The sequence below is a fragment of the Artemia sp. Qi Xiang Cuo genome, chromosome 8, assembly GCF_049724085.1.
Source record: "Artemia sp. Qi Xiang Cuo chromosome 8, ASM4972408v1, whole genome shotgun sequence".
Lineage (NCBI taxonomy): Eukaryota > Metazoa > Arthropoda > Branchiopoda > Anostraca > Artemiidae > Artemia > Artemia sp. Qi Xiang Cuo.
The window spans coordinates 43973312-44001259 of NC_142801.1; the positions used below are offsets into that span (position 1 = coordinate 43973312).

Here is a 27948-nt window from a genome sequence, read left to right on the forward strand (position 1 = left end):
ACAACAGGAGGACTTCCAATCTGAAAAATGGTGTGGCAAAAGCACAAACTTTAAACTGGATTGGGTGCAGGAGATGCGTTCCACTGTGTGTTGGCATAGGGAGGCTTTACGTTACAATGCGTTTTCTGTAGTGTCATAGTAATTCTCCTTTTTATGCTGTACTGCAGGAAAAAGAACAATACTTTTGTTTTAAGTTGAAAGACAAGAAGGAACAGGCATGCACGCATAGGGAGGGGGCTTCCGGGGGGGGGGGGTTACTCCAAAATCTAAAGATTATGTAGCTTGTCTCTAAGAAATACTTAGTTTCATATCATCTACCAATTTTTTCTGTTTTTCGAATTTCCTTCTTCCCAGAAATAAACTTATCCCCATTTAACTGAATCCAAAAGAAATGATCAGATGAACTCCCGAATTAAAATTATAGTCGTCACCTGCTTGGTTGTAGTCTTTTTTTTTCATCAAATCAAGATCCATACCCTAACCGCCAATATTGACCACCTTGAATTGATTGGTTAAATCTGTGCTTTTACTGTTCCCCAAATGTTCAGAAGTTTTTTTTTTCGGAAGTGCGTTATTTTTCCCTTTATTACATGATGAAATGGGTAGGAAAAAAACCTTTGATACTCAAATTTTCATTTCAATTTCTTTAACACCTAAAGTCAATTTCACATTTCCCAGTTTCCTGTAAAATGTATCTCCTTAATTAGAGTACTGCAGCCTATTTTAAATGTTGGTTTGCACAAGACCCTGAACATTCAGCTAAGCTAAAATGTTTCTATAGCTTCTCAAAAATTTTCTCCATACTAAACAAGTGAAAACTATGAACAGTGTTTATCTTTGATATAGTATCATTCACAATGACAATTTTTTGTGTTATCAAACGTATTTTTCTAGGAGGGTGAAAGAGAAGGTGCAAATCCCCGTAAAAATCAAGGATTAAAACGTAATTGTGTCTATTTCAATTGTATAACACTTAGGCACTACCAACTGATCTCCATTATGCTTTGTTTTGGCTCAGAATATAATCCTACTATTAGAGGTTAAAGTAACGACAAGAACCCCAGTTAGTGATAAGATCATCTTTTGTTTCGTCATCCCATCATTTAAATTTAGTATCAGCTAAACAAGTGTTTCCTACCTGTGAAAGTCATCAATACAATAAACTTGATTACTGGCATCAACAGTAAAGGGAACATTGTCCAAACATTTTTTGCAAATTGTGCAAGTAAAGCATTTTGGGTGATATGGTTTCCCCGTTGCTCGGAGGATTCTTTCCAAAATCGGTTTCATGCAAACATTACATTTCTCAAGGGTTTCCTGTGAAGGTATAAAAGAATAAGATTATCAGAGTAACCATATGTATACTGGGGTCTAATTTTATGGGAAGAGATGTCAAAACAAGGGGAATTTCCGTTTTTAAAACCCTGTTTTTCAACTTCCCCAGGAGATTATTCAAACGAGGGTTGAGGCAAAAGAGAATGATGTGCAGGTATGCACTAAAATTAGCTTATCAGTTTCAATCCTGTTTGATCTTACCTTTTAGTTGATATTGGATCAACTTATTAGAAAGTGATAATCAATATTAAACAAAACAGAAAAAAAATCCATGTTTAAATCAGATTTAAAATGTAAAGAAAAAGAGCATAGATTAAGCTCTTTGCCTTTTTTTGAGACTGAATGGACATTTAAAAAAGTAGCAATACATACTAGTGCAGACTGCCTTGACCAAAGTATTATCTAAAGTTTTTTAAGAGCCTAGCAAATATGGGATACCCTAATTCACTATTTGGAAATAGAAGAGTAACCTATTTTTACGCAAAATGCGGCTATTAATTTGATTGAAATATCAAATTCAATATGGATTAAAATCGACGGTAAGTGAAAGATTGACAAGTTGCTTTGTCAACTGAAACTATTTTTGAACGATCAAAGTGACGTCATTTTTTAGCTTTTATTCCGAAATTTCGTGTTATATTTGTCAAGTAGCGTGTATTCTTTGTTTTCTTATTATGAACGGCGATTCTCGAGGTTGCTAAACAACTCTGCTGTCACTAATTCCTCCATGTAAATTCTATTTTCATATTCATTAAAATTGTAAGCTCAAAAATAGCAACAACAGCGTTTTTTTATAGTGAACAGATAAAGACAGATGAAAGGACTATCTACTGTATTAACAAAGCTATTTTTGTGCATGGTCTGTCTCCACTTTAGACAATAATAATTTTTTGGAAAATATCTTTCTATCGACCTCGCAAGAGAATAACGCCAAGGAAAAGTACAAACGTGGATAAGGAAAACATGGTGGCAAGAAATTACAGAGTTTTTCTCTAATCTCATAAGATATAAAATTGGTGGTTACCATGAATCAGATAGAATCAAAACAAGTAAACAGATAGCAGGTGGTAAGCTTCTACAGCTTTTAGCCTAGATAAAAAAAAAATTAATTAAGATTTTATCCGATTTTCTGATAAATTAGCTATGTACTTCCTGAATTGATTAGCCCTATTAAACAAACACAATAAATTGACAAGGCACATTCATCGCTGGTTTTGATTATCTTACATAAATTATCTGGCCTTGATTTTTTTTTTTTTTTTGTATGTTTGGTTTTGTGGTTAATTATAGAGAATAATTTAAGTACTTTGCACGATGTAGCTGGCTAAATTAGCTTCTAAGCAGGATTATTAATTATTTATAGACCTAAATATTTTATTCTAATTTTTGGTGTATTATTTCTTTTCTTTACAACAAGATCTTCGGCAATAACCGTTTCCTGATGGTACTTAAAACTAGTATTGGGAAATAGGTCACTACCAGCTGTTTGACTAAAATAGACAATAATTCTCAAGTGAAAACATTGTTCTATAAGATAAGAAACAGGGAATGCTCCTATGATTGTTCTCAGAAAAGGTCGCAACCTTAAAAGATTCACCTCAAAAGGCTTGGTAGAACCACTAAAGAACCAAGAATTATCAAGGAAAGACATTGCTTTATAGAGACAAGGAACGAGTAAAGCCCCCCTCGAAAAGGTTTAGACTGATTATCTTGCTCGCCTGCCATGTATTATGAACAATTGTATTTTAAGAATATAATTTAGAGCATACAAAGCTAAGAGCCATTCAAATGTCATGACACTACAACTTCAAAATTTTAAAAGTCTGAGCCAATTGATTGGCCTTACGAACGGTTCAATTAGCGCAACTGACCACAGTTGGTCCTATTAAGACAAAGTGAATAAATACAATAAACTTGACACTTTTGGCTATGTCCAATAATTAATATCCAATACAATACTACTCAGAATTTTACATGTTATACATTTTCTTCTCTATAATCTTGCCTAATTTTGTATCACTCTGGATCTTAAAATCCTCATACTTTTACGAGCCATCTTGTTGGAATAGAAAAAAAAACTTGAAAAGAAACAGAATAATTTTACTCCTTTAGACGTTCCTTTAAAATCTACTTTAAATCATTTTTAATTATGATTCGAATATGCAACTAATTTTTAAAGACCATAATTTTTTTCTAAAGCAGGTTCAACTTCCAACATCCGCTTTGAAACGTCACCTTTTATAAAAAAATCATATATATATATATATATATGATATATATATATATATAATATATATGTATGATATAATATATATGATATATATATATTATAAAAATATATATATATATATATATATATATATATATATATATATATATATATATATATATATATATATATATATATATATATATATATATATATATATATATATATATAAAAGAACCAACTGTATTTTCTTGATAGCTATTCAGAGCACGCATCACCGAACCCATGTTTTTAGATTTAAATAGATATTAATTCTGCTGCATTTCAAGGACAATACATAACAGGCACTTAAGTAAGAACGAGCGGAATCTTAGGGCCCATGTCCTTCGCCCCACAACATTTAGATTTTCTGAAAATATCTTCTATAGTTTCTACACAAACTGGTATTCGTTTATTTTTGAAGTTTTTTTTTTGCCTTGACTCCTCTTCCCGCCTCACTCTCTCAATAAATAAATTCATCTGCACATGTCTAAGCCACAACTAAACACCTGTTTTATTTTGCGATATTTTCTACCTGAAAGTTAAAAAGTAGCTTTTGACCGAGGAGTTGTCGAGTTTCAGAAATCACGTACATCACGTGGTGCGTCCCAACCGTGGTAAAAGTGTTACAAATGTGAGGAAACTGTGCCTAGCGTTGTGGGGACTGTGCCAAACGTGGTAAAACTGTGCCACTTGTCTGTGCGGTACATAAGACGCTCTGAGATGTACACTAGGTAGCGTAGAGTAGGCAACCCCTCATTTTGACGAGTGACTGGTGGTCTGGTGGTCAAGAATCATAATACATTCTCTACAATTCCATTTTGTATGTAAAAAATGGGTTTTGGTTTTTGAAAGGCAAATTTTGGCCGAATTTTATGATTATTTTCGAAACACTTCTGAGCTTAAGTTCATTCTCTGACTTTTTTTTTCAATTTTATACTATTAGGTCTGTTTCTATGTATTTTCGGCGTATTTAAGTTACTACTACCATGATGAATAAAGTAGGCTATTCATTTATCTATGTTTGTTTAGAAAACAAACACTTAAAAAAAATACTTCCCTGGAGATGGTGTGGAAATTACTTGCTTTATAAAGGCCCTTTGGTTCTGAAATAAAAAATTTAGAAAGGAATGAGAACAACAAAATCTCTTAACGATAATTTTTTTTTATATAAATTTCCCCAAGACATAGTAAGAATAAGTAAATTTTCTCAGCATTTTTATTAAATGCTTCCATCGTTGTAGACCTTCCTTCCTGAATTCAATTCAGCTTTTAAAAAGGATAAAAACCTTACCATATAGCAATCATGGCAATGTGGTTTTCCATCAACATCGTAAAACGGCTTCTCTCTCAATGTATTGCGACAAACCACACAAAGGAAACACTTGATATGATAGAAGGATCCCATTGCAGTACATCCATTTCCTTCGCCCGCAATTTTCGATCCACACTCTGCACACATACCTACAAACAAAGTTATAGCAAATAACCTTGACCTTAGTCAATTTCGAATCACCGAATAACAACATTGGCAAATATACCATTTGATATTCATTCTCATGTTTGGTCGAGAGATGAATGAAAAAAGCTCGAGTCTCAAATTGATTAACGGAAATATGAGTTTTAAAAGATTTCCGGACATAAAAATTGAATTCTGGTCTAAATTTTGGGAAGTGAACGGAATGCGGATTAAAAAGTCTGTTCATTCGATTTAATCCCAGGTCTTATTTCTCTTGCTGGCGAGATCGAAGTGTTTTTTTTTTCAAATCGGTCAGGTAAATGACATGCATACTAGGAAAGAAAGATTGTATTCTCTTTCAGAAAGAGTAAGGTCCCAAACCAGTATTCAAAGGCAGGACACAAAATTGTAGAGCATTAATTGCTTGTGGCAATGTCCAAAACAATTCCATTGAGACATTCAGATGCCAGACTGAATAGTTTTATATACAATAAACAAAGAAGAAAATAAAACAAAGCAAATTGCAGATTTTTACTATAATAATATCGAGAAATCAACTAATACTTTAGCATTTGCTTATATAAAATATTTTCGAATATACTCATAAAATAGAGTTCTAAAAAAGACATCGAGATTTCAAAGGCTATTACGTATTTTTTAAATTTATATGTTAATCCACATTCTCAGGGAATCTTTATTTTAAGGGCCCTGCGGAACCCCTAGAAAATGCCATTTTGGAGCCCCTTATATGATTATTACCAAAACATCAAACAAACTAAATGTATGCCAGTTTCTGGCCTTTTATTTAAAATATACATGTTAAGATTGATGCCCTTATCTCTATGATGAATTTCAAATAACTGGAAGTATTTTCATAGGCAGAGGTTACTTTACCTTGAAAATGGATGAATTAAGACTGAGCACCGGAAGGAGGAATATAACCGTTTTTTCTTTTTTTGGGAGTATGAAACAACAAAGGGCCCATTTCTGCCGAGGGGCATGCCTCGTATGTACTTATGATTTTAATCATTTCTAAAAGACAAAAATTCAACTCCTTAGGTTAATTTCTGGAATGCGAACAAAACACAGCTTTCGCACAAGAATTTTTGGACTCCCCTTAGTTCTTCGTTTAGTGTGTGATTTAAACAACCGTTGCCGTCAGATTTTCTAAACAGTAAAAGTAGACTCGCATTAAGAACCATCAATTGTTTAAACTGATTAAGAAAACAAATTCATTTATCACAATTAATCTTTTGAAAACTATCACAAAAGGGAAGAAATAAATGCATTGCTAGCAGAAATATCCATTTCTCATCACAGAAAATTGTGTAGAACCTGTTTTTAATGCGATTACTCATAAAAAATAGTTCAAGGTTAGTCGTAAAATAATAGCTGAGAAAATTCCTTTAAAACAATAGCAAGAAACCTTAGTCAAAATACAAAAAAAAAACTTCCTGTAAGTTAATATCCAACCGGATGAATAGAAACAGAAAAAAAAAGTCAGGAAACACAATTAGGTAATATGTTCTTGGATGCATTTCTTATTTTAATTAGAATAAGCTTTACTGCCGAAATGAACAATCTACTTGTTATAATTGTGCTTCAAAATAATAAAACACTGGCGTCAATTAGGGGAGGGGGGAGAGGAGCATGTACCCCTAGATTTTGAAAAATACCTTTTCTGGGGGTGTTTTCATTGACAGAATAAAAAATTACCTTCTTCCGCGCTAAGTGTTAAGAAAATACATCCCCCCCCCTCTATATTTTCGTGAATTGACGTCACTGAATAATAGCGTGAAAGATGTCAATTGATAAACTTGGTATTCAAAACTGATACAACTATAGGGATTTATCGCATAAGTATAGATAATGTCTCATTCAGAGTTAGAGCTAAAATTCAAAAAAAGAGAAAAAAAAGAAAAATATCTAATTCCGCAGAAGTATACGTAAACAACGATCAAACTAAACATTAAGCGTCATTTCCGCTTTTCTCTTATTAAGCAGCTTTGAACCTTGAAATAGGTTTTCCAAGTTATATAATATTAACCTACTCAACAAGTACCTAAATGCAAGAAAATTTTGAGTCAAATAATATTATTTTATTTCGTTTTTCAAGTTCCATGCCTTTGTGATTTTTTTTTTGTAGTTTATTTCAACAGATACCCAATTCCTAATGAACTTCTTATATCAGTTCTAGGCGACAACATTTAATGCTCTGGTAAATAGAGCTGGGGACAAATGATTGGTGCAAATGTATATAGCCCTTTCTGAATTTTTTTTCTAACAGGAGCAAATCTATCTTATTGTCACTCTCCCTTCCCCAGCAAGCTCTTTTTCAAGAGCAGCCCTGCACAACTGTGAAACAATATCCAAATTAAATTACAGAAAGCTGTCACGTTTTGCAAAAAAGATGGTTTAAATTGAGGATAGATCACTTATTTCATTTCAACATTATATTTTCTTTTGACATTAATTATAACTGCAACTACTGAAGCAAAAATTTTCCTGGCTAACAAAATCCAAGGAATGAAATGCGAACAGTTTGGCAAAAAAGTTCCTTCCAAAATATTAAGTTTTGAATGCTTTATTCATAACATTTTAAGAAAGTAAAAGAAAAACTGAGGAGAACTCTAATATATTAGAACCTTGTTCCTTCTCGCAAATGGTTTTGCGAGCCTGTTGCGAGCCACTACCCCAGTGTAAGGGGTAGTGGTCAGTATATGTGCGAGTCTGTTCTATAACGGGTAAAATAGCTTTAAGTTTCGATGAGAGGGTAACGAAAGCACAACCTTAACAGGATGAACCTACCATAGAAGTCAGGGTCACTAGATTCATCCATGCCTCTGATAAGCATGTTCGTCAAGGCGTCCACCTCGGCTTCTCTTCCTCTCTTTTCTGGGTTTGTAACTGGCTGCGTCGATGGATGTGGAGCCAGTCCTTGGGGTCCGAAAGGTCCGTACAAGGAGTAACTTCCCCTAGAAGACATTTCGCTCGGAGGACGAGGGTTCAACGGTTCATACAAAGACTCGTAGTTAGAGGACTGGAAAAAAAAATCTTTAAATAGATGTTAATTAATAAACAAACAAAAGAAAATAATGATGCACAGGGGAAAGGTTTCGTCCCCGGCCAGTGCTACTAGATTGGGCTATATTGCGCCAATTGAACTAATAGTAGTTAGAACTTGGCTAAAGAAATGGGGAAAAATTGTCAAATTGGGTAAAGAATTAGGTAAAAGCAGCCAGTTTAAAAACCAATCGGTTAAAACAAGTCAAATCATCACAATTCGGCTGAGGAGCAAGCATAGCATTAGCATAGAAATTTGAGCAAGCACAATTTAAAAAACCGGACAATTTTACGCACAACAAAGAAAAGGTTAGGTGGGCTGTATAGCAAACCAATGCTAAACACAGGATTGAAAATATGACCTCTAGGCGCCCCCCCCCGGAAAATCCCCCCCTATCCCCTTGGATAGTTTCGGATATTCATTAGAAGGGAAATCGAAAGTTTTACTTCAAGTCAGAGGCAATGTTATGGTGGTGCCTGTAGTAAAGAGCCATAAGGGTTCAATGTATTATTGTTTCCCAATGGCACGTCATATGGACGGTGTAGTCGTATAAACTTCGAAGGGGGCTCAATCAATTGCAAATTAAAACTCCTAGTGCCTTTTTTAAGAGTCAAGTGGGATTAGAGGGCAACAAGCCAACGCACACACCGTTTTTTCCCCAAACGTATCCGACGAAAATTTTTAGATATCCATTTTGTTCAAAATAGTCCAAAGGTCAAATAACCATGCTTCCAGGTTTGACAAAGCCCTTCCAGCTCCCGGGACAAGGGATGTAAGATATATAAGTTGCCTGTTGTTAAGATATAAGGTTTATATGGAAAGGATGGTCGGAAATTGAGAGTTCTAGCCTTTTTTTTTAATTGAAAATGATTCGAAAATCCACCAGCCCCCCAGTTTTAGAGCTGTTTTTGATATCTGCTCCTATTTTATACCTGGAAAGTGATCAGACATCCATGATCATCTTTGGTAAAAAAAAAAAAATACATCAAACGTTTGTAGAGGAGATCTTTAAACCTCTTTAGTAGGGTTCTCTAATTGAATTGTTGTTAGGGAGGGGGGCAGATGACTCAAAGGGTGCATCCCTCTTGATTTCTGGAAATATTTTTGTTCTACGTTGTTATTATGAAAGTAAAGAGTAAAACTTAACCCCAAAAACTAGCAGAATTTATTCTTTGTAGGAGGGGGCAGTCCCATCCGCATCCTTAACCTCACCCTGGTGGTCGTAGAAAGCTTCAGAGGATGCTTATTTGATCGAAAATAGAGAGTTCTAGTTCTTTTTTATTAGTAGAAAGTGATTGGAGACCAACAAGCTCCTGTCCTAAAACTGTTTTTGATATCTGGTCCTTTTGTTACCGCTTAGGACATCTGATCGATATTTTGAGGTACCTCCTTTGTGCTTTCTCTGTGGCTGCTCAATTTTGGTGTGTGCGGGGGGGAGGGGGAACTTTGTGGGGGGGGCGCCAACTCCCGAAAATATGGTCTAATTTCGCGTTTGAAACGTTAAAAGGGACTATGTAATTTTTTTGGATGATAAGTTGCCAAAAATGGTACTTTTCAGCTACTTAGCAGGACCGAACGAAAAGCAGAACGTCCCTGAACGGGGTTGGAAAAGGTCAAAATAAAAGATTTAAAGGAATTCAAAACTTCAAAAGAGGAAGTAAAGAGTGAAGTTTAAGCAGAATGTGCCAGAGAAGGAGGGCTCGCAGCTGTGTTGGCCTTAGACAGACTGGTGCTGCAGGTAGTTGTTAGCCATATTAGTTAATGGTAAGGGAGAAATAAAGTAGCGGGAAGATGCGAAAAAACTGCCGACGACGGATAAACTGGAGAAGCAAACCGCAGAAGGGTAAGTAACCAAAACAAAAGAAACAGGCCAGCAGGACCAACAAGGACAAGGCTAGGAAATTGTGTTAAAGTTTACTTTTTTTTAAATATGACGAAACTCGACTGTGCAACAACTATTTATTCGCCATTAAGGGAATATGAAACCTTAACAAAACTCCTGATGTCTCAGAAACAGCAAAGAGAGTAGAAAAATTCTCGGACACAACAAAGAAATAAGTATATGGCGACTCAGTACTACTTTTTTCTCAGAGGGGATTGTAATAAACCAATTGTGGTACCATTCAGTAGAGCCTTCATTAGAACAAAATTTTAAGTTCTAGCGATTTTTTTATGTAGCAAAAGAAATAGCACCTAGTAAACTATAAATTTCTGCCACTGTTTGCTGCAAAACAGCATTTTAGCTAGAACAGGGCCAAAAACCTATTGAGCAAAGTTTTTGAGAACTAATCGGCTTAAAACTATCCAGAAAAACTAGTCATGTAACTTTCCAGGTTCATAAGCCACACTGCCGCGCGGTGGCTTATTGGTTCCTAAACATATATACAGTCCATAGAAGACGCGATCATTACAGACCGTTTACACAATAATACTAGCGTAAATACAGCAATGCATAAGTATTGCTATTAGGAAGGATGTCAGTGAGCGGGGAAATATGAGACCTGAATGCAATCGAATAGATTTTAAAAACGAGCAGATCTTAAACTATTTTTTTTTTAAACAAAAGTAAAAAACAAAATTAAAACCTAAACAAACAGAAATTACTCTATAGATGAGGAGTGCTTCTTCCCCCTAAACTTCCCTCCTTAATCTAGAATTACAATTTATGTGCAATTTTAATTTTTTTTTTCATGATACTTCAAGAATAATGGGAATCATTGCTTTAAACAACACAATTTTTAAGTTCCCACGTTTGGAAAGGGATCCAATAACTAAATAATTGTAAGAACCCAACAGATTAAATGTCTGGTATTCGAAAACACTTTTAGAAAAGTAGAATTCAAGCTTAGAGCAATGAGCTGGAGGTTAAGGGGGCGGCAGTTCCTTTATATACGGGATAACGTCTGATGATTTTTAGTTATGAAGTCTCTTCTTACTTTCATTTGAAATAAAAATTGCTTTTGTAATTGAAGTTCGGCTCATTTTTAATATTATACTCAGGGTTACCGTAAATAGCCCCGATGTGGCGTTTCTGCTCCTTGATAATAAAAAAAGAAGCAATTTCTAGGTCAGAGCTACGTTAATCCTATGTATGCAAGCATACATATATCCTCTTCACTTTGTCCACCACCACCTGCAGTAATCAAACAGTTCGCGGTAACGAACTGTAAGTAAGGAGTAATTCTGCCTATTAATAACCGACTCCCTAAAAAAAAGGAATTTTGATAACAAATGATACATCAAAAGAATTATTTTTTTTGTTAATTCCAAATATATAAAATTCATTAAGTTGTCATATCAAAAGTTAAGAGCCAGGGAAAATCCATCAAATTTTCGAAAAAGGGGGAAAGACCTCAAAAAATTCAAGCGATCTTAATGAAAAACATACAATCAGTTCGGTATACCAGAGACCCCTAATGCATAGATTTCAAGCTCTTATCTACAAAAATGGTGAATTTTGTATTTTTTGCCAGAAGAAAAATTAAGGACGCGTGTTTATTTGCTTGCTTTTCCCCCAGGGATGATCGTATCGATCAAATGGTCCTAGAAGATCGGGAAAAGGCTCACACTAACGAAAATTAAAAGTTTTCGTGCCCTTTTTAATGACCAACAAAATGGGGGGGGGGGGGGCCAAACTACCCCCCAGAACCCTTTTTCCCCTAATGACAGGTAGTATTTGTTGCCCGTTGTGTGCATTTAGTATTTGTAATTGGGAATACATGGACATTTATCGGCAGAGGGGGATTTCCCATGGAAATAATTTTGTGTGTGTGTGGGGGAGGGGGCGGGGGACTCCAGGGGATTTTTCAGGGGAAACTTTGCACAGAGGTAAGGGCCGTAAATTATGAAATTTGCCCATTATTTACATACAGTATTTGTTATTGGGAAATTTTGGAAATTTTTCGAGAGGGTCAGGATTTTCCGGGAGGAATTTTCAGCAAGGAGGGAATTGTTTGGGAGGAATTATTATTGGTGTATTTTACGGAGGGAGGGAGGAATTGTGCACGGGAACAATTTTTCGCAGGGGAGGGATTTTCCAGAAGAAATTTTCCACGGAGGGGGGGGGGCGCATTTCCCGGTACGATTTAAAAAACGATTGGAGGTTAAATCAGAACATGACTAAAACTTAAAACGACTAGAAATTATTCCATATATGAAGGGGCTACCCCTTTTTCAACCCTGGCTCGTTAAGCTTAAGTTTTTTGTGCCTTAAAAAAGCTTTTTATTCCAATTAAACGGTCCTTGTGTGTCAGAAGTCGTTCTTATAGAATTGGAAAAAAGGTCAAACTTTAGCATAAAGAGCGATGGTTGAGGAAGGGGCAGCCCCCTTATATACCGAGTAATTTCTTTTTGTTTTAAGTTTAATGTTGCTCCTTAGTTTCAGTTGAACGAAACAGTTTTATTTATTTAATATTTGATATTTCTGTCACATAAATTATCCAGCAAATAAAGGGAGGATAGGGAGAATCAACCAATCCCCTGAATTGATAAAAACATTATTGGTACAGATTAATTAAATAAAACAAAGAAACAGCAATTCAAGTACACAATTTTAAGTACGGTACGTACATTAGGCATAAAGCTTATAAAACTTACAATGAACCGCAAATATCCTTTTTTAAGCATACAAAAGGAAACTAAAAATTCGATAAGCAGAATTTGTCCGGCGGAAACTTAAAAATTTTCAGATGGAGAGTGAATTGTTTTGTACAAAAATATGTATGAACAACAACAAAATGTGCTCGGTTCACTGTAATCAAGATAATTTTTTCTAAATAATACATCCAAATTAGTAAAAAGTACTCCCAGCTTCAAATCACTCGATTGATCTTCTCTTGTTCGAAGCTCTTGATTGGTTCTAAACTTTGAATTTCCACAAGGAAACTATCTGAAAACTTGGACTCATTCTTAACAATAGAAAAAAAGAACGGAATTGTAGATAGCTTCATAGGGGCGATTTGAATAATTCCGTACAAAAGTCTACTTGTAGATATTTTCTGTATACAAAGGCACCCAAAATAAATTTTACACGAAGAAGAAAAGGTTTACCTACAAAAGAGGGGCATTAAATTTCGATTTTTTTTTTGTTCAGAATAGCGGCACATTTTTTTAAATATGAAAAATGTTGCACTATTTGTAAATTCTTGGTCTTCCACAAGGAGAGGGGAGAGCTGAATCCCCACTCTTCCTTATTTGTTCAGACTGAAACCCACAGAAAAATATAGAAAATATCTACAACTTTCTTTTTTACATCAGATGATTGCTACATTATTGTCACAACCAGCAATTCCACTTTTTATGGAGCTGACGGATTTGGCTACTACTCAATGAGAACTATATTTCTCAAGAATCAAACATAGTTTCTAGATGGATAATTAAAAGCCCAGGAAAAAAGTTAGCCAGAATACTTTAGTAGTGCTCCGCCAAATGTTATATGAAATATCTCTACTGATAACATTGAGTATGTGCGGGATACGACAACGTCAACTACCCATGCTTTAGCCAATATCACAATCTAATAGAAATGAATGGAAACAGATCTAGTCCCCCCCCCCAAAAAAAAACAACAAAAAACTGAAAAAGAGAAATACACCTTGTGCTGTGGCACGTAATTTCAGGGGAGCCTGGCATGATTGATTAACACAGTAAACAAAGTACGATCGTGATCAGTGAAGATTGGACAAGTTTTCACAATTACCAGTTTTTCATCCACCTACCCTCTCCCACTATCTCGCGGGGCACTCCAGGGGTTCGAGAACTGCTGGTATAAAGCTTAGCAGAGATAAACTTATAGACAAACAAGTTCAGGCAAGGAGACTAATTGAAGCTAGTAAGCAAGGAGACTACATCCAAAATAGTGGCGTCTTGTTATCTTTTTAAAGCTTGGCCCAAAAACTAAACTAATTCAGACTCTTCAAAAACAAAATATTATAATAAATACCAGCGCAATTTAGTTTAACTATTTGGCAGATCCAAAAAACATAGAAGGAATCCAAAACATAATAAAAAACTAAGAACTCGCTGAGGCCATAAGGTACGCATAGACTAACACCTTGGGCACGGTCAATGTCACGTTCGAGGCATTTTTATAAGAATGCGAACTGGTTTTTTCTACAATGTCGGAACTTCATTACAACAAGAAATTTAGCTTTGATGCTCATTAATGATACGGGTATAAATGGTAGTTGAGTCATACCATTTCGATGATGGCATTGACATCCCGATAAATACATATTAGGCCTTGTTTAGAATCTTTGACCAAAAATGGAAAAACATTAGGATAGCTATAAAAGCATTTAAATTTGTTTATATTTAGGGTTCCTGCCATCTCTAATTTCGCAGGCAAATAAATCCCAACTTATCCTACTGAAATTTGGGTATTTACCAACGATGCGACTTGTGGACATGCAAGTACACAAAGATTTCTTCACTGGGTTGACATTTAGGGGGAGGGCCAATTGTGTCACACAGCAAAAACATGCAAAGTTATAAAAATTACATGACGTGACTGGGAAGACTTAAAATCACAATAGTAAAGGAAGACCAAACCTGGAGCCCCATCCCCGCTCTTTTCAGTGTATGTGTTTAACTAGGGAATAGTAGCCTGCAAAAAATGCCGATGAAAAGCATAGTACCGGAATCATATCCAGACAATGTCTTCCAAAAAGCTGATGCCTAAAAAATCGGATTTTCCTATGAATTTTAACAGATTTTCCTCCAAACTTTCTTGTGAAAGATTCTCAAATAATTGTCCTGGAATATTGAACCAAATAATCGTTGTAACCACTGAAAGCCTAATTTCCCACTACCACGATACATGAACATAATTGCAACGTTTTGTTTGTTAGAGATTTACAGTACTTTAAATAAAAGATTTGTATATCATCAATTACAAATTCATTGTCTGACAAAAAAACGTAATCAAACAGTTCGTGTTAACGAACTGTAAGTAAGGAGCGACCCGGCTCAATGGTAACCGAAACTCTAAAAAACGGGATTTTGATACCAATAGATACATCAAAAGAATCAGATTTTGATTCTTTTGATCAGATTTGTATATAATCAATTACAAATTCATTGTCTGACAAAAAAACGTAATCAAACAGTTCGTGGTAACGAACTGTAAGTAAGGAGCGACCCGGCTCAATGGTAACCGAAACTCTAAAAAACGGGATTTTGATACCAATAGATACATAAAAAGAATCAGATTTTAATTCTGATTTCAAATATATAAGTTTCATTAAGTTTAATCTTACCCATCAAAAGTTACGTGCCTGAGAAAATTTGGCTGATTTTCGAAAAAAGGGGGAAAGACCCCTAAAAGTTATAGAACCTTAATGAAAATCACACCATCATATTCAGCGTATCAGAGAACCCTACTGTAGAGTATTCAAGCTCCTATCTACAAAAATGAGGAATTTTCCATTTTTTGCCAGAAGAAAGATCACGGAGGCGTGTTTATTTGTTTGTTTGTTTTTTTGTTTGTTTGTTTTTTTTTTTTTTTTCCCAGGGGTGATCGTATCGACCCAGTGGTCCTATAATATCGTAGGAGGGCTCATTGGAATGGAAATTAAAATTTCTAGTGACCTTTTTAAGTGACCAAAAAAAATGAAGGGCAACTAGGCCCCCTCCCACGCTCATTTTTTTCCCAAAGTCACCCGATAAGAATTTTGAGATAGCCATTTTGTTCAGCATGGTCGAAAATATGATAAAAATGTCTTTTAGGATGACTTGATCCCCCAAAGTCCCCAGGGGGAGGGCTGAAAGTTATGAACTTTACTCAATGTCAAACAGTTCGTGGTAACGAACTGTAAGTAAGGAGCCACCCGGCTCAATGGTAACCGAAACTCTAGAAAACGGGATTTTGATACCAATAGATACATCAAAAGAATCAGATTTTAATTCTGACTTCAAATATATAAGTTTCATTAAGTTTAGTCTAACCCATCAAAAGTTACGTGCCTGAGAAAATTTGGCTGATTTTCGAAAAAAGGGGGAAAGACCCCTAAAAATTATAGAAACTTAATGAAAATCACACCATCATATTCAGCGTATTAGAAAACCCTATTGTAGTGGTTTCAAGCTCCTATCTACAAAAATATGGAATTTTCCATTTTTTGCCAGAAGAAAGATCACGGATGCGTGTTTATTTGTTTGTTTTTTTATGTGTTTTTTTTTTGTTTTTTTTCCCCAGGGGTGATCGTATCGAACCAGTAGTCCGAGAATATCGTGGGAGGGCTCATTGGAATGAAATTTAAAAGTTTTAGTGCTATTTTTAATTGACCAAAAAAATGGAGGTCAGCTAGACCCCCTCCCATGCTCATTTTTATCCCAAAGTGACCTGATCAAAATTTTGAGATTGCCATTTTGTTCAGCATAGTCAAAAATATTATAAAAATGTCTTTTAGAATAACTTAATCCCCCAAAGTCCCCGGGGGGAGGGCTGAAAGTTATGAACTTTACTCAATGTTAACATATAGTATTGGTTATTGGGAAGTATACAGACTTTTTCAGAGGAGATTTTTTCTGGTAGGTGGGGGAAGGAGAGGGTCGGGGGCTATATGGAAGGATCTTTCCATGAAGGACGTTTTCCTGGGGGACGGCACAGGGCTATGACGGCGGCGCCGGATTTCCCAGCATTATTAAAGAAAAAGATCAGGAATTAAATAAAAAAAACAAGTTTTTCAACTGATCAACTGATTGTGATTAAGAGGTCATTTTTCAAGAACTGGAAAAAATTCGAACATAGTTTAAAGAGCAGGGTATTGACTAGGGGGCGAAACCTCTAATATACGTGTTAAAAATTTATGAATATAGAAGTTCGTTACGTAAGTTAATTCTAAGTTACGTATATTTATTACTAATAAAAACGTTCGTAAATAAAATTAAACAAGTTTCGTGAAAGCCATTTAACCAAATATAATATTCAAATTTTGTTTTAATTATTCATGTACGGTGAGCCAAAATCAAAACCTGCATTAATTCAAAAACGTTCAAAAATTAAATAAAAAAAACAAGTTTTTTTAACTGAAAGTAAGGAACGACGTTAAAACTTAAAACGAACAGAAATTATTCCGTATATGAAGGGGCTGTCCCCTCCTCAACGCCTCGCTCTTTACGCTAAAGTTTGACTTTCTCACAACTCTATTTTTTTAAACAATAAAAAAACTTTAGCGTAAAGAGCGAGGCGTTGAGGAGGGGACAGCCCCCTTCATATACGGAATAATTTCTGTTCGTTTTAAGTTTTAACGTCGTTCCTTACTTTCAGTTAAAAAAACTTGTTTTTTTTATTTAATTAACAACATTAGGAGTGGAGGATATACAGTAGCTTTAAACCCGACACATAAATGTATTTACTTATGGAGAATACAAGTCCAAGTGTTTTTTTTTCTCGGATGTTTTAAGCTCAGAGATCTGTTATTAATTTTTAGCTTTTCCTAACAACAAAGACTTGGCATGGCATTGACTACAAGATAATACTAAAATTTTTGTTTGGGGAAATTTTATCCTAACCAATATTTTGCTTTTGCCCTTCCACATAACTGATTTCATTAAATGTACCCCACCGATTATGGTCCTGCATTTCATCCCACCTTAAGAATTGTGCAAAAGCATGGAGGAATAAGTCTACAGTATATCTGAAACCTTTTATGATACCCAGAATAGCGATTGGTTTTATTCCATCAGACTGGCCGAAAACTAAAGGACTACACTAAAGAGGAAAAGAGATATTACTGTCTTAAAAAATGTCTTTAATTCCATCAGTTTATTAATGTAATGCCAATCCTTGCATTTTCTTTAGCCAGTGACATTATTCCTTAAGCATATATAAGAAAGGTAAAGGTAAGGTAAAGAATGCTGCATTGGACTTTAAGCCCCTACCGGCAGAGCTGATCTCCGTTTCTTAACCCTTCAGCCAGGAAGTGCCATGGGGGGTTTGGGGGCCCACCATCCTGTGCTTTCACACACCCTTCCTATTTACCTTCCCTAGATTTCTCCAGGTACTCATTTAAAGTTGGGTCAACCCTGGCTGAGCTTACAGAGTCACGCCACTGACCGCCCGTACCAAACCAAATAATTGGATACACTAGGATTTGAACCCTCGCCCTCTCAGACAAAGAATCCTAAATCCAGCGGACCAATCCACTCGGCTAGGGAAGCAAAATAACCCGGTCTTTTTTGTTTTACACATTCCTGTATTTACATTTTCTTAATATGTCAAAACTAAAGCCAGTAAAAAAAAGCCAAAATCTATTTTTCCCCCCCATAATTTTAAGTAAACTGAAAGAACAATCAGTGGTTGAGGTACAAAATTTTTTACGAGTAGTCTCTCTGTTTTCTGTGGATCTACTTGAACTAGCTACGCTGAGAAAAACAGTTTTTGGGTCAAGAACGTTTCTTAGCATTGTTTATGCATTTTAGGGTGAATTTGAAAATACAAACCAGGATTTTCTCACTGCCCATAGTCTTGCATAATCATTTCTAATTTTTTTTTTTCCAAAAAATATGGGGATGTCTGTAAAGAACAAACTTCAATAGTTTCAAAACGGCTTCTTATGTTGTCTTGCCTTCCAGGTTCTAAATTTAACCGCAATTTTTTTTTAGCCTACTTAGTTGTTACGTAATAGGATTTTGAAAGTTTTTTTCTGTTAATATTGGTGTCCCAAAAAAATAGGTGTTATTAAAACGATAGAATTTCAGAATTCGGTACATAAATCTACATTTTCAAAGTTTGGGCATAAACTATAATTATTGTGGGTGGTGGGAAGAGGCTGATTAAAATTTTTGAATTTAGTGCTGGAAGCCCTGTAAGTACCAGACATTTTGGTGCTTGAGCCGAGAAAGTTCGATTTTGTTCCACAATATTATCCTAAAACCCAACTCTAATTATTCTGTAACGTCAATAACAACTATTGTATCGCTATAGGAACGCTTTTTAAGATGCATCAAGCAAACCTAAGACATAAAACTGGAGCATTAATGGAAATGAACTGATGTTATTATTGACGATTGTTATATAATTTCATATCAATATAGAAGCCTCCTGACAGAGAAGGAGATAGGAAAAACCCCTCCCCAGACCACTTGGGACATTACTTAAAATGCGTGCCCTTTCTGTATTTTCAAACACCCCCCCCCCACCCTCCTCGTGAGTAAGACCGACGCGCATCTCACTAAAAAAACTGAATATTGAAAAACGATAAATACATAGGGATATATCAAACGATATTGCAGACGTCAGCAACCGATTCAGCAAGGTCAACATAAACTTACAAGGGGAATGAGGGGTGGACATACACCCCTTAGAAATATTAAGGTTTCTTCGATTTCCCCTCTAATTTTCGACTATTCTATTCACCCTCGCTTCTTCTTGGGTTTCTTGGATACCAATTGTATGCCTATAGACTGATAACCATACAAGTTCCTCTAAAACGAAAGCCTTTTTTGAAGAAAATTTGCTCTTATCTTAGATGGCCAAGAAATCTTCAATATTCAACAGCCCTTGAGGCCCTTCAATTCTAAAAATTGTTCAATTAATGTTAACATTATGCACATATAATAAAACAAGATTCCGGCTACACATGTGCTACCCAGTAGAGTAGAAATAGGGTTTAAAACAATATAAAATCATCCTCAACAAGGTTTCCAATTTTGCGGAACCGATGATAAAAAGCAAAAACTCCTTCAATATTCATACAAAACGGGAATAATGCAAGTAATTGCAAATAATCAACTTATGTAGTTGTTACCGTGAATTCCCGAAATCTGGTTAATATCGACATTATCCGGTGAATGTCTGAAATTTTTTTTTTCTCTGCTTAAATTCAAGTAGCTTTGCGAGTCAGCTTTTTCAGTCTTATGCAAGCTACAATGGTAAAAATTAAAGTTAGGCTGGATTATTTTAGTTTAGGTTAACTTTGGTTATACATGTTAGAAATGGGTTAAAAACCTAACCAAATCTAACCCAACCTAACCTGTAATCATTACCCCTTGCATTAAACTGAAGAAGTTGACTGGCAACGCTGAGTAAATCCAAAGAGAAAAAAAGGTCTTTCGGATATTCACCGGTCAATGTCGGCATTCACCAATATTCACGGTGACATAGTTATAAAGCATTTTTAAATTAAGTATAAGGACTTAACGGTCATCAATATAAGGGACAGATAATGTATGATATACTAAGTAGGTCTACATTATTAACCTCCAATTCTATTTAGTCCATATCGTTGTCAAAATCTTTTGAATATTCATTTTTGTAAGGTAGATCACAGGCTTAATTTTTCAATTCTTGGGTTTAATGTACTTGAAAACAAAATTTGAAAGTTCAAAGCTGAAAAAAAAAACAAATTGAAAAAAAAATTGAATCACATTTTCTTTTCAGGGATAAAGGAGTGGATAATAAGTATTAGGTTATAGCCAAACACCGTAGCCACACAAGCACAAGGATTCATGACTTTAAGCTGGTTCGTGACTTTAAGCTGGCATATAACAATCCTATTTGTTAAGAGAGCAGACAGAAAATATTTATTGTCAAAATTCAGGATTTGCTGACGACTCTCTGATTCAGGCAGGCTAATACGTCCAATGCTGGTTTTTAGATGCTTCAACAAGTGCAGTCACAAACCTAAGGTAGAGTTAAGCAGGCTGGCAAATTTGCAAACACTTCTTCGTCTCAATTCACTGAAAAGTCCAACTAGGGATACGTCCAAAATATGTTTTTAGAATATAAAAGATTCTTGATAGGCGCAAAATTCTTACTTAAAAGGGATAAAAGCTGTAGTGTTACGCATAACGATACTTATTAATATGAATGGTAAAATTTTCCCACCCTGACATTGGTCTGAAAGACCTCTAACGAATAATTAAACCAGTGCGACCTCAAAACATAATTTTTGGTATTACACACCCTTTTCTCCTAAATTTTTGCTGCATATAGATGTGAATGTTAGGATTTTATAATAAAAAAGGAGGGGGAAACGGGGGAAACAGAATTTTAAAGAATGGGAATTAGAAAAAAACTTACATCAGATGGCGCTTGATATGTAACATAGCCAGCTCCGTATGGAGGAGGAAATTTCGGAGACAGTCCTTGACCCGTAGCCTTTCTCAGCTCAGAATAGCTTGAACTAACTGGAGATGGCGGTGACATAAATTCCTCGGGCGGCGGCGGGGGAAAATTGACAGAAGAATCGGCAGTATACGTCCCTTGATCCGGCAATGGAGGTGGCGGGGGTAAATCCTCATCAACTCCGTCTGGAAAAAAGCGTTGATGGAGAGTAAGGCTCAAAAACATTTTCTTACTGCATCTCTGATACCAATATGACCTCACAGAGCAAAAGTCAACAACCTTGTACATTTAAAAAAAATATACATGACTTGCACAAGATGGCACCAGATTTAAATGGGTCACTCGCAATTTAATTTTAAACTTGTTCAAAAATGACAATATTGCATCATTCCCTGGAGAATTCTCTGCTTTTTGTATAGGTTGACCTCCCGTACGACTGGCAGTTACTTAAAGACTAGCGGTATGTCATCAACTAGGCTACGTTGGGTATGGCACCACGAATCTTGCAAAAAAAGAAAGTTAAATAGCAGTTACACAAGTGTAAGACGATTCAGTATAAGAATTATAGTTGGTGGAAATGATAGTTTTTCTGTCTATAACGTATAGAATTAATTGTCTTAGCGAAATTAAAAGAATGCACCACACATGAGAATGTAAAACATTTGCATATCTTTGGAAGTTGGCTTAAATGGATAATTCAATAGTTTTTTTCCCTTTAGGAACAAAACTATTATTTAATTATGTTACAACTAATGAAATTAATGCTTACAAATAACCTGAGCGGAACTCAAGGAAAGCACACGAATTTGAAACAGACCACACAAGAACAAATAGCAGCTACAAAAGCATAAGACGCTTCAATGCAAGAATTTATAGCTCCTGGCAATCATCGTTTGTCAATCTATAAAATATAGTTACTATAACGGGAATTATTACGAAGATAGAATTTAGTATAATACTACGGTGACCACACACCCTGGACGTGAATTCGGGACGCATCTTGGCTTTCAGTGCGTATTGTTACAACCACCACCGGCATCACTCTCACTATTAGCGTAGGCTTTTAAAATATTTGATTTAAAAACATTTCCCAAAAAATTTGTTTTCCAAAGAAAAGTAAAGAGCTACATTAAACCAAAAATAAGCAGAAATAAAGTCCAATAAGTTTCTAAGCGTAAAACTACCACAAATCACAGTCAATATATAAATAAAGCCCAAAACGAGCAGAAATTACGATGAATAGTCAAGTCAAACTCAAAACGAGCAGAAATTAACCTGAGTAGGGCTGACGCCACAATGTCTTCTGAAGACCAAAACACATTTTGTATTTTACTGAAAACAAAATACATTTTGAATGTTTTCAATTTTTAGCTTTAATAAATCAAAATTATTGAGACCAAGGAATAAACATAAGTTATTTTTCAAAATCCCCCAAAATTTTCGCCTTAATGCCCTTAGTTTTATAAGTAATAGTAGTAGTAGTAGCAGTAGAATTAATTGTTGTAGCCTTAGCTTTAGCAGCAGTAGTAATAGTAGTAGTAGTATTAGTAGAAGCTGTAGTATTAGGAGCTTTAGCAGCAGTAGTGATAGTAGTAGTAGTATTAGTAGAAGCAGTAGTATTAGGATGCAAATATTGCCTTTTGGTTAGTTCAGCATCCCCTGCAAGTTTCAACTTCACACGCCAAACCGTTCCTAAGATATTGCTGATACGCTCTTTGGCAACCTGCATATTAATGACGTGTTGTGATTCAGTTAAACTTCCCCGCTTAATATTACCTGAAAATTTCACCTTCATACGCTTAGCCATAGTAGTAATAGCAGTCACAGCTGTAGTAGTGTTAACATATTACCTTTTGGCCAGTTGAACATCCCCATCGTTAATCCCTGAAAGTTTCAACGTAATACAATTAACCGTTGCAATGACATTGCCTTTATGCCCTTTTGATAACCTGCATATTCATAGCTTTAATTTAGTTCATCTTTGCCCTTAACACTTCCTGAAATTTTCATCTTAATACCCTTATCCTTACAAGTAGTTGCAATAGAATTAGCAGTTTGAGTAATAGTAGTTGTAGTTTTAGTAACAGGAAGAGTAACAGTGGTAGTAGTAGCGTCCACATATTACTTTTTGATAAATTGATCTTTACCTTTAAGCATTCTCTGAAAGTTCCAACTTAATACCCAAATCCGTTCTTGAGATACGCCTTTTAGACAATCTGCAAACACATGTGTGTTTTCATTTAGCTCAAGCTTCCCCTCAATATCCTCTCAAAAGTTTCACCTCCATACACTTAGCCTTAATAGTACTAGTAGTAACAGTAGTTGTGCTGTATTAGTAATAGTAGCAATAGTGGAAGCCGTACTAAGAGCCCAAATCCGTTCTTGAGACACGCCCTTTTGACAATCTCCAAGCACATAGTGTGCTCCGATTTAGTTCAAATTTCCCTCAATATTGTCTCAAATTTTCACCTTCATACGCTTAGCCTTAGCAGTACTAGTCTCATAGTAGTATCGGTAGTAGGAGCAATAGTAGCAGCAATAGTGTTGTATTACTAGCAGTAGTAACAGTAGTAGCAGCAGTATTAAAAGCAATAGAAGCATGTACATTTTGCCTTTGGGTCAATTGAACATCCCCCACATGATGTATGAAAGTTTCAGTACGGTAAGCCGTTTCAAAAATATTGATGATACAACCTTTTGACAATCTGTATGCATACAGTATTTTTTGATTTTGTTCAACTTTTCCTCAACAATTCCTCATATGTTCATTTCAATATCCTCAGCCTTGGTAGTACTTCATAGAGAAGCAGTAGTTTCAGTGGCAGTAGGAGCAGTGGTAACAGTAGCAGTAGCGTGTATATATTGCCTTTTTGGTCAATTTATCATCTACCTTATCATTTCTTGAAAGTTCCAAATTAATATTCTCAATCATTCCCGCATTAAGTCCTTTTGGCAACCCATATGCACACAACGTGGTTTGTTTAGTTCAACACTCCCCTCAACATTCTCTGAAAGGCTCACCTGAATGCTCTTTGTCTTTTTGGAAAGTAAAGGTCGAACATGTCCACCTTTCTCAATAACATACCAATATGTAAACAATGGAAGAATTTTCTAACTTACAGCTCTTGCCGTGAGGGCTATGGGAGGAATCATTGACATCCCCAAAGACGTAATTACTGCACTTTTCAACTATGCTGAACAAAAAGCTATCTAAAAATTTAATTTTATGTGTTTAAGAAAATGATAGGAGTGGGGAGGGGTGCCCTCCAATATCTTTTGTCTCTTACAAAAGGTCCTAGAACTTAAATTTCCAATCGAATGAGTTCTTTTCAATTTTTTTACAATTCCTTACATACGAAGTGCCTTGGTAAAAAAAAATAAAAAAATTAAATGATACACAGTACCCATTTTGTTTTTTATTTAGCTTTTTATGATAATATAAACTTGCTTTTAAATTTATTTCGTCAAATAATTCAGGCAAAGGAACAAATGAAAAACAGCGAATGAAGCTACTACGAAAAAATCACAAATCAATGGACTACGACAAATCAATGGCAATGAGTAGCAAAATTAAACGCTTATTATTGTTCCTTGGGAAAATTATGGTCGGATTTCTAGTTGAGGGGCTTCTTGGTAACTTGGAAAGTAGCTGAGCAAGGCGAATGAAACTTTCGAGAATGAATCCAAAGCCTTAAATATACTCTGGGAAAGTGTTATCTAGGGACTGTCTATACTTTTTTCTTATTTCTAGGGTTTAGAAAATAAATGGCTATACCCATCAAAATGTTGACAAAAAATGATTTACCTTAATTTTCGGTTTCTAGGCTCATTGCTTTTGGCTCTAGTTTAAAAAATACAATTCATAATATTTTAGCAGCATTTTAAGGCATATCTAGGTCTTTTCCCTAGATTTAAGAAATACATTTTCAAATCTTTCAAGCCTTATAAATGAAGACTGAACAAACATATAAAACTCAATCAATCAATCAATCATACTTGCATGCAGCGATTTGCAATGAACAGACTACTGCTTAAATATTGAGCGGCCTTACTATGGAACAGGTCAGCTGATCAACAAGCAGGGTTTCCACCCCTAGTGGTTTAACAGTTCTTGTAGTGATTTTTTTTCTTGCCCAGTGGTTTTACTTTGGCTCTGAATTTTTAGTGATGTCTTGAATAAATCTATTGATTTTTTACTTGTATTAATGACTTTCTAGAATCGCAAGAATCTCGCAAAAATTTAAGGGAAACGGCACATAGGCGCTTGATTCAGAACAGAACAGGTGTTCGTGTTCTAATTTCAAAAAGACAGCGTACAAGCAACAACGCATATATGGCCGTAAAAAATACAATTTACTTTTGTTTTGATTACCGTTACTTTTTCCTTCAATGTTTACTATGTCTGCTTTCTTAGTAATGTACCCTAGCTCTTTTAGTTGATCCGCAAGAGATTCATCTAACCAGGTCAAAGAGACATGACAAAGTGCCATATAATATTATCAAATTCTGATCGAGCCACGTTCAGTTAAACTATCAGATCCAAGCGATATTAATCTGGACCATAGATAAAGAAGCGTCCTGGACGGAGGGTAAAGGGTGCCCATACAACATTTTTGGCGATTCGATATAATAAGAACATAAAGGACCGTAGTTTTACTACCTCATTATTTGAATTCAATATATGAAAAGAATAAAATTAACACGATAAGCAAGATAAAAACACTGACGTGACAACCCCAGAAATCTCAAATTATCATAATCTTGTTCTCATTTTGCAAATGCAGCAATTTTACTAACTCAATTTCTGTATTAGTTGAAAAGATGAGTTTGATAAATAAAATAATGCAGTCTCAGAATGCATCTGCAAATTTGTATAAATTTGACAGCTCGGGAAGGTCAGTCCTGATCCCCCTCCCCCACAAAATTTTTTTTGTGGAGTTCCATGAACTGTCTTGCGAAATGTTAGGTACACAGTAATCATTTACTGGCTCTGGTTTGTTGATTAGTATCTTTATGAACTTGAATCATTGTTTTTGATGTGTTTTTGTCATAATTGTTGAAAACATTACATGATTGCAGTGACATATAAGGTTCCGTACTTGAGACTGTCCCAAGTATTGGTACTTGGGACATGTCCCATGCATGGGCGTAGGCATGAAGGGGACATTTGCCCCCTCCAACTCTTTTATTCTGGACTTCCTGAAAAATTTTGCATTATGTATTCTCTCTCTCCCTGTCATGGCTTCATGTCACGATCACGAAATACATGCATTTCACTAAGAACGCCTGAAGCACCTAGCCAATCAAGGGCAACCAGTTTCAATCGCTACAATGTTGGGATCTTCTTTTTCAAGCTTCGTGATGTCATGACCAGGTATGCCTTCCCTCCCCAAAGTATATGGAACATGGACGAGAGTAGATTAACTACCGTGAAAAAGCCACATAATGTTGTTGCTGAGACAGGAGTCTGTCAAGTCAGAAGGGTGACTTCTGCTGAGAGGGGCCAGACCACGACCATTCTTGCTTGTGTTTCAGTAGCTGACAACTCAATTCCACCTATACTTGTCTTCCCAAGGAAAAAGACAACACCAAGGATGAATCTAGGGGCTCCACCTGGTGCTGTTGCATGTGTTAGCGACAGGGGCTGGACTACGGCTTCTGCATTCATCAAGTTTCTGCTTCACTGTCCGGCCAAGCCAAGACAAGCCACAGTTAATTATTATGGATAATCATCAGTCCCATTCATAGCTATCCAGGCATCCAATGATAACCATGCAATCTTTTTTACCTTGCCTCCACACACGTCGCACAAACTGCAACCACTTGATCTTGGAGTGTTCTACTCTCTTAAATCATACAACAAAGCCATTTCAAACTGGATGGTCAACAATCCTGGTATTCCAGTTTCTCGGTGCGAAATCCCGCAGTTTCTTGGTTTTACTTAACCACTTTCATTTACCCCAAACAACATCACTGCAGGGTATCGAGTAACAGGTTTTTGCCCAATGATGACATTTTTGTTGACGACGAATTTTCACCGTCAGCTGTCAACGATAGACCACTGAGTAAGCCTGCGTCAGAGCCCAGAGATGAAGACTTGCTATCCTCAGAATCAGAAGAGGAGGGTGGATCCCCTCATGATTCACGAATCACCTGCACTTGAAACCAGAGTGTTTTGCCTGCCGTAATAAAACCACATCCTAACCCTTGTCCCAGAAAGGCCACAACAAGAGGCAAACCAAGAGGGATCTATTGAATACTGACAGATACTCCCGAAAAGAAGGAGATTGAAGAGGAGGCTGTGCTTCGACAAACTAGGAAATATAAGGGAGCTCTCAGAAACCCTTGTCAAAAAAGCAAAAAGCCTAGGCAGTCCTTTTTCACTGAAAGCAGAAGTAGCTAAGAAGATATTTCGGACTTGACTGAACCAATCGAAACAGATGCTCAGGAAGGACCTTCAGCTGAGAGAAACCCTCAATTTAGTGCTATGAACACTGGAGAATTTGTCTTAGCACTTGAAAAGGACGCGAAAAAAGGAAAGTGCCACAGTGTTGGTGAAATTGTTTCGAAAGTGGTAGAGGAATAAGAAGTACAGGTTCGGTATTTCAAGAGGATTGCCCCATTCTTGAAATTCCTACCCCACTGATGCTTCATGCTGGTATAGTTCTACCGAAATCGTGATGATCTTGCCAAAGCCTCAGCCTTCCGGACAGACCGAAAGACAGGCTGGACATTTTGTCTTTCCCCTTGATTTATCACCATTTAACGTGTTG

The 27948-nt window shown here is 35.8% G+C and overlaps 1 protein-coding gene across 1 annotated transcript in view; it reads right to left on the minus strand.

Moving 5' to 3' along the window:
• Nucleotides 1-27948, minus strand: part of Zyx (lipoma-preferred partner zyxin) — a 74829-nt gene that overhangs the window by 19517 nt on the left and 27364 nt on the right. Inside the window, exons 4-7 of the mRNA XM_089092980.1 lie at nucleotides 21131-21360; nucleotides 7851-8082; nucleotides 4878-5047; nucleotides 1139-1317 (exon numbers count right to left, since the gene is read on the minus strand). Of these exons, the coding sequence (XP_088949106.1) occupies nucleotides 1139-1317; nucleotides 4878-5047; nucleotides 7851-8082; nucleotides 21131-21360 (811 nt within the window). The remainder of the gene's footprint in view (nucleotides 1-1138; nucleotides 1318-4877; nucleotides 5048-7850; nucleotides 8083-21130; nucleotides 21361-27948) is intronic.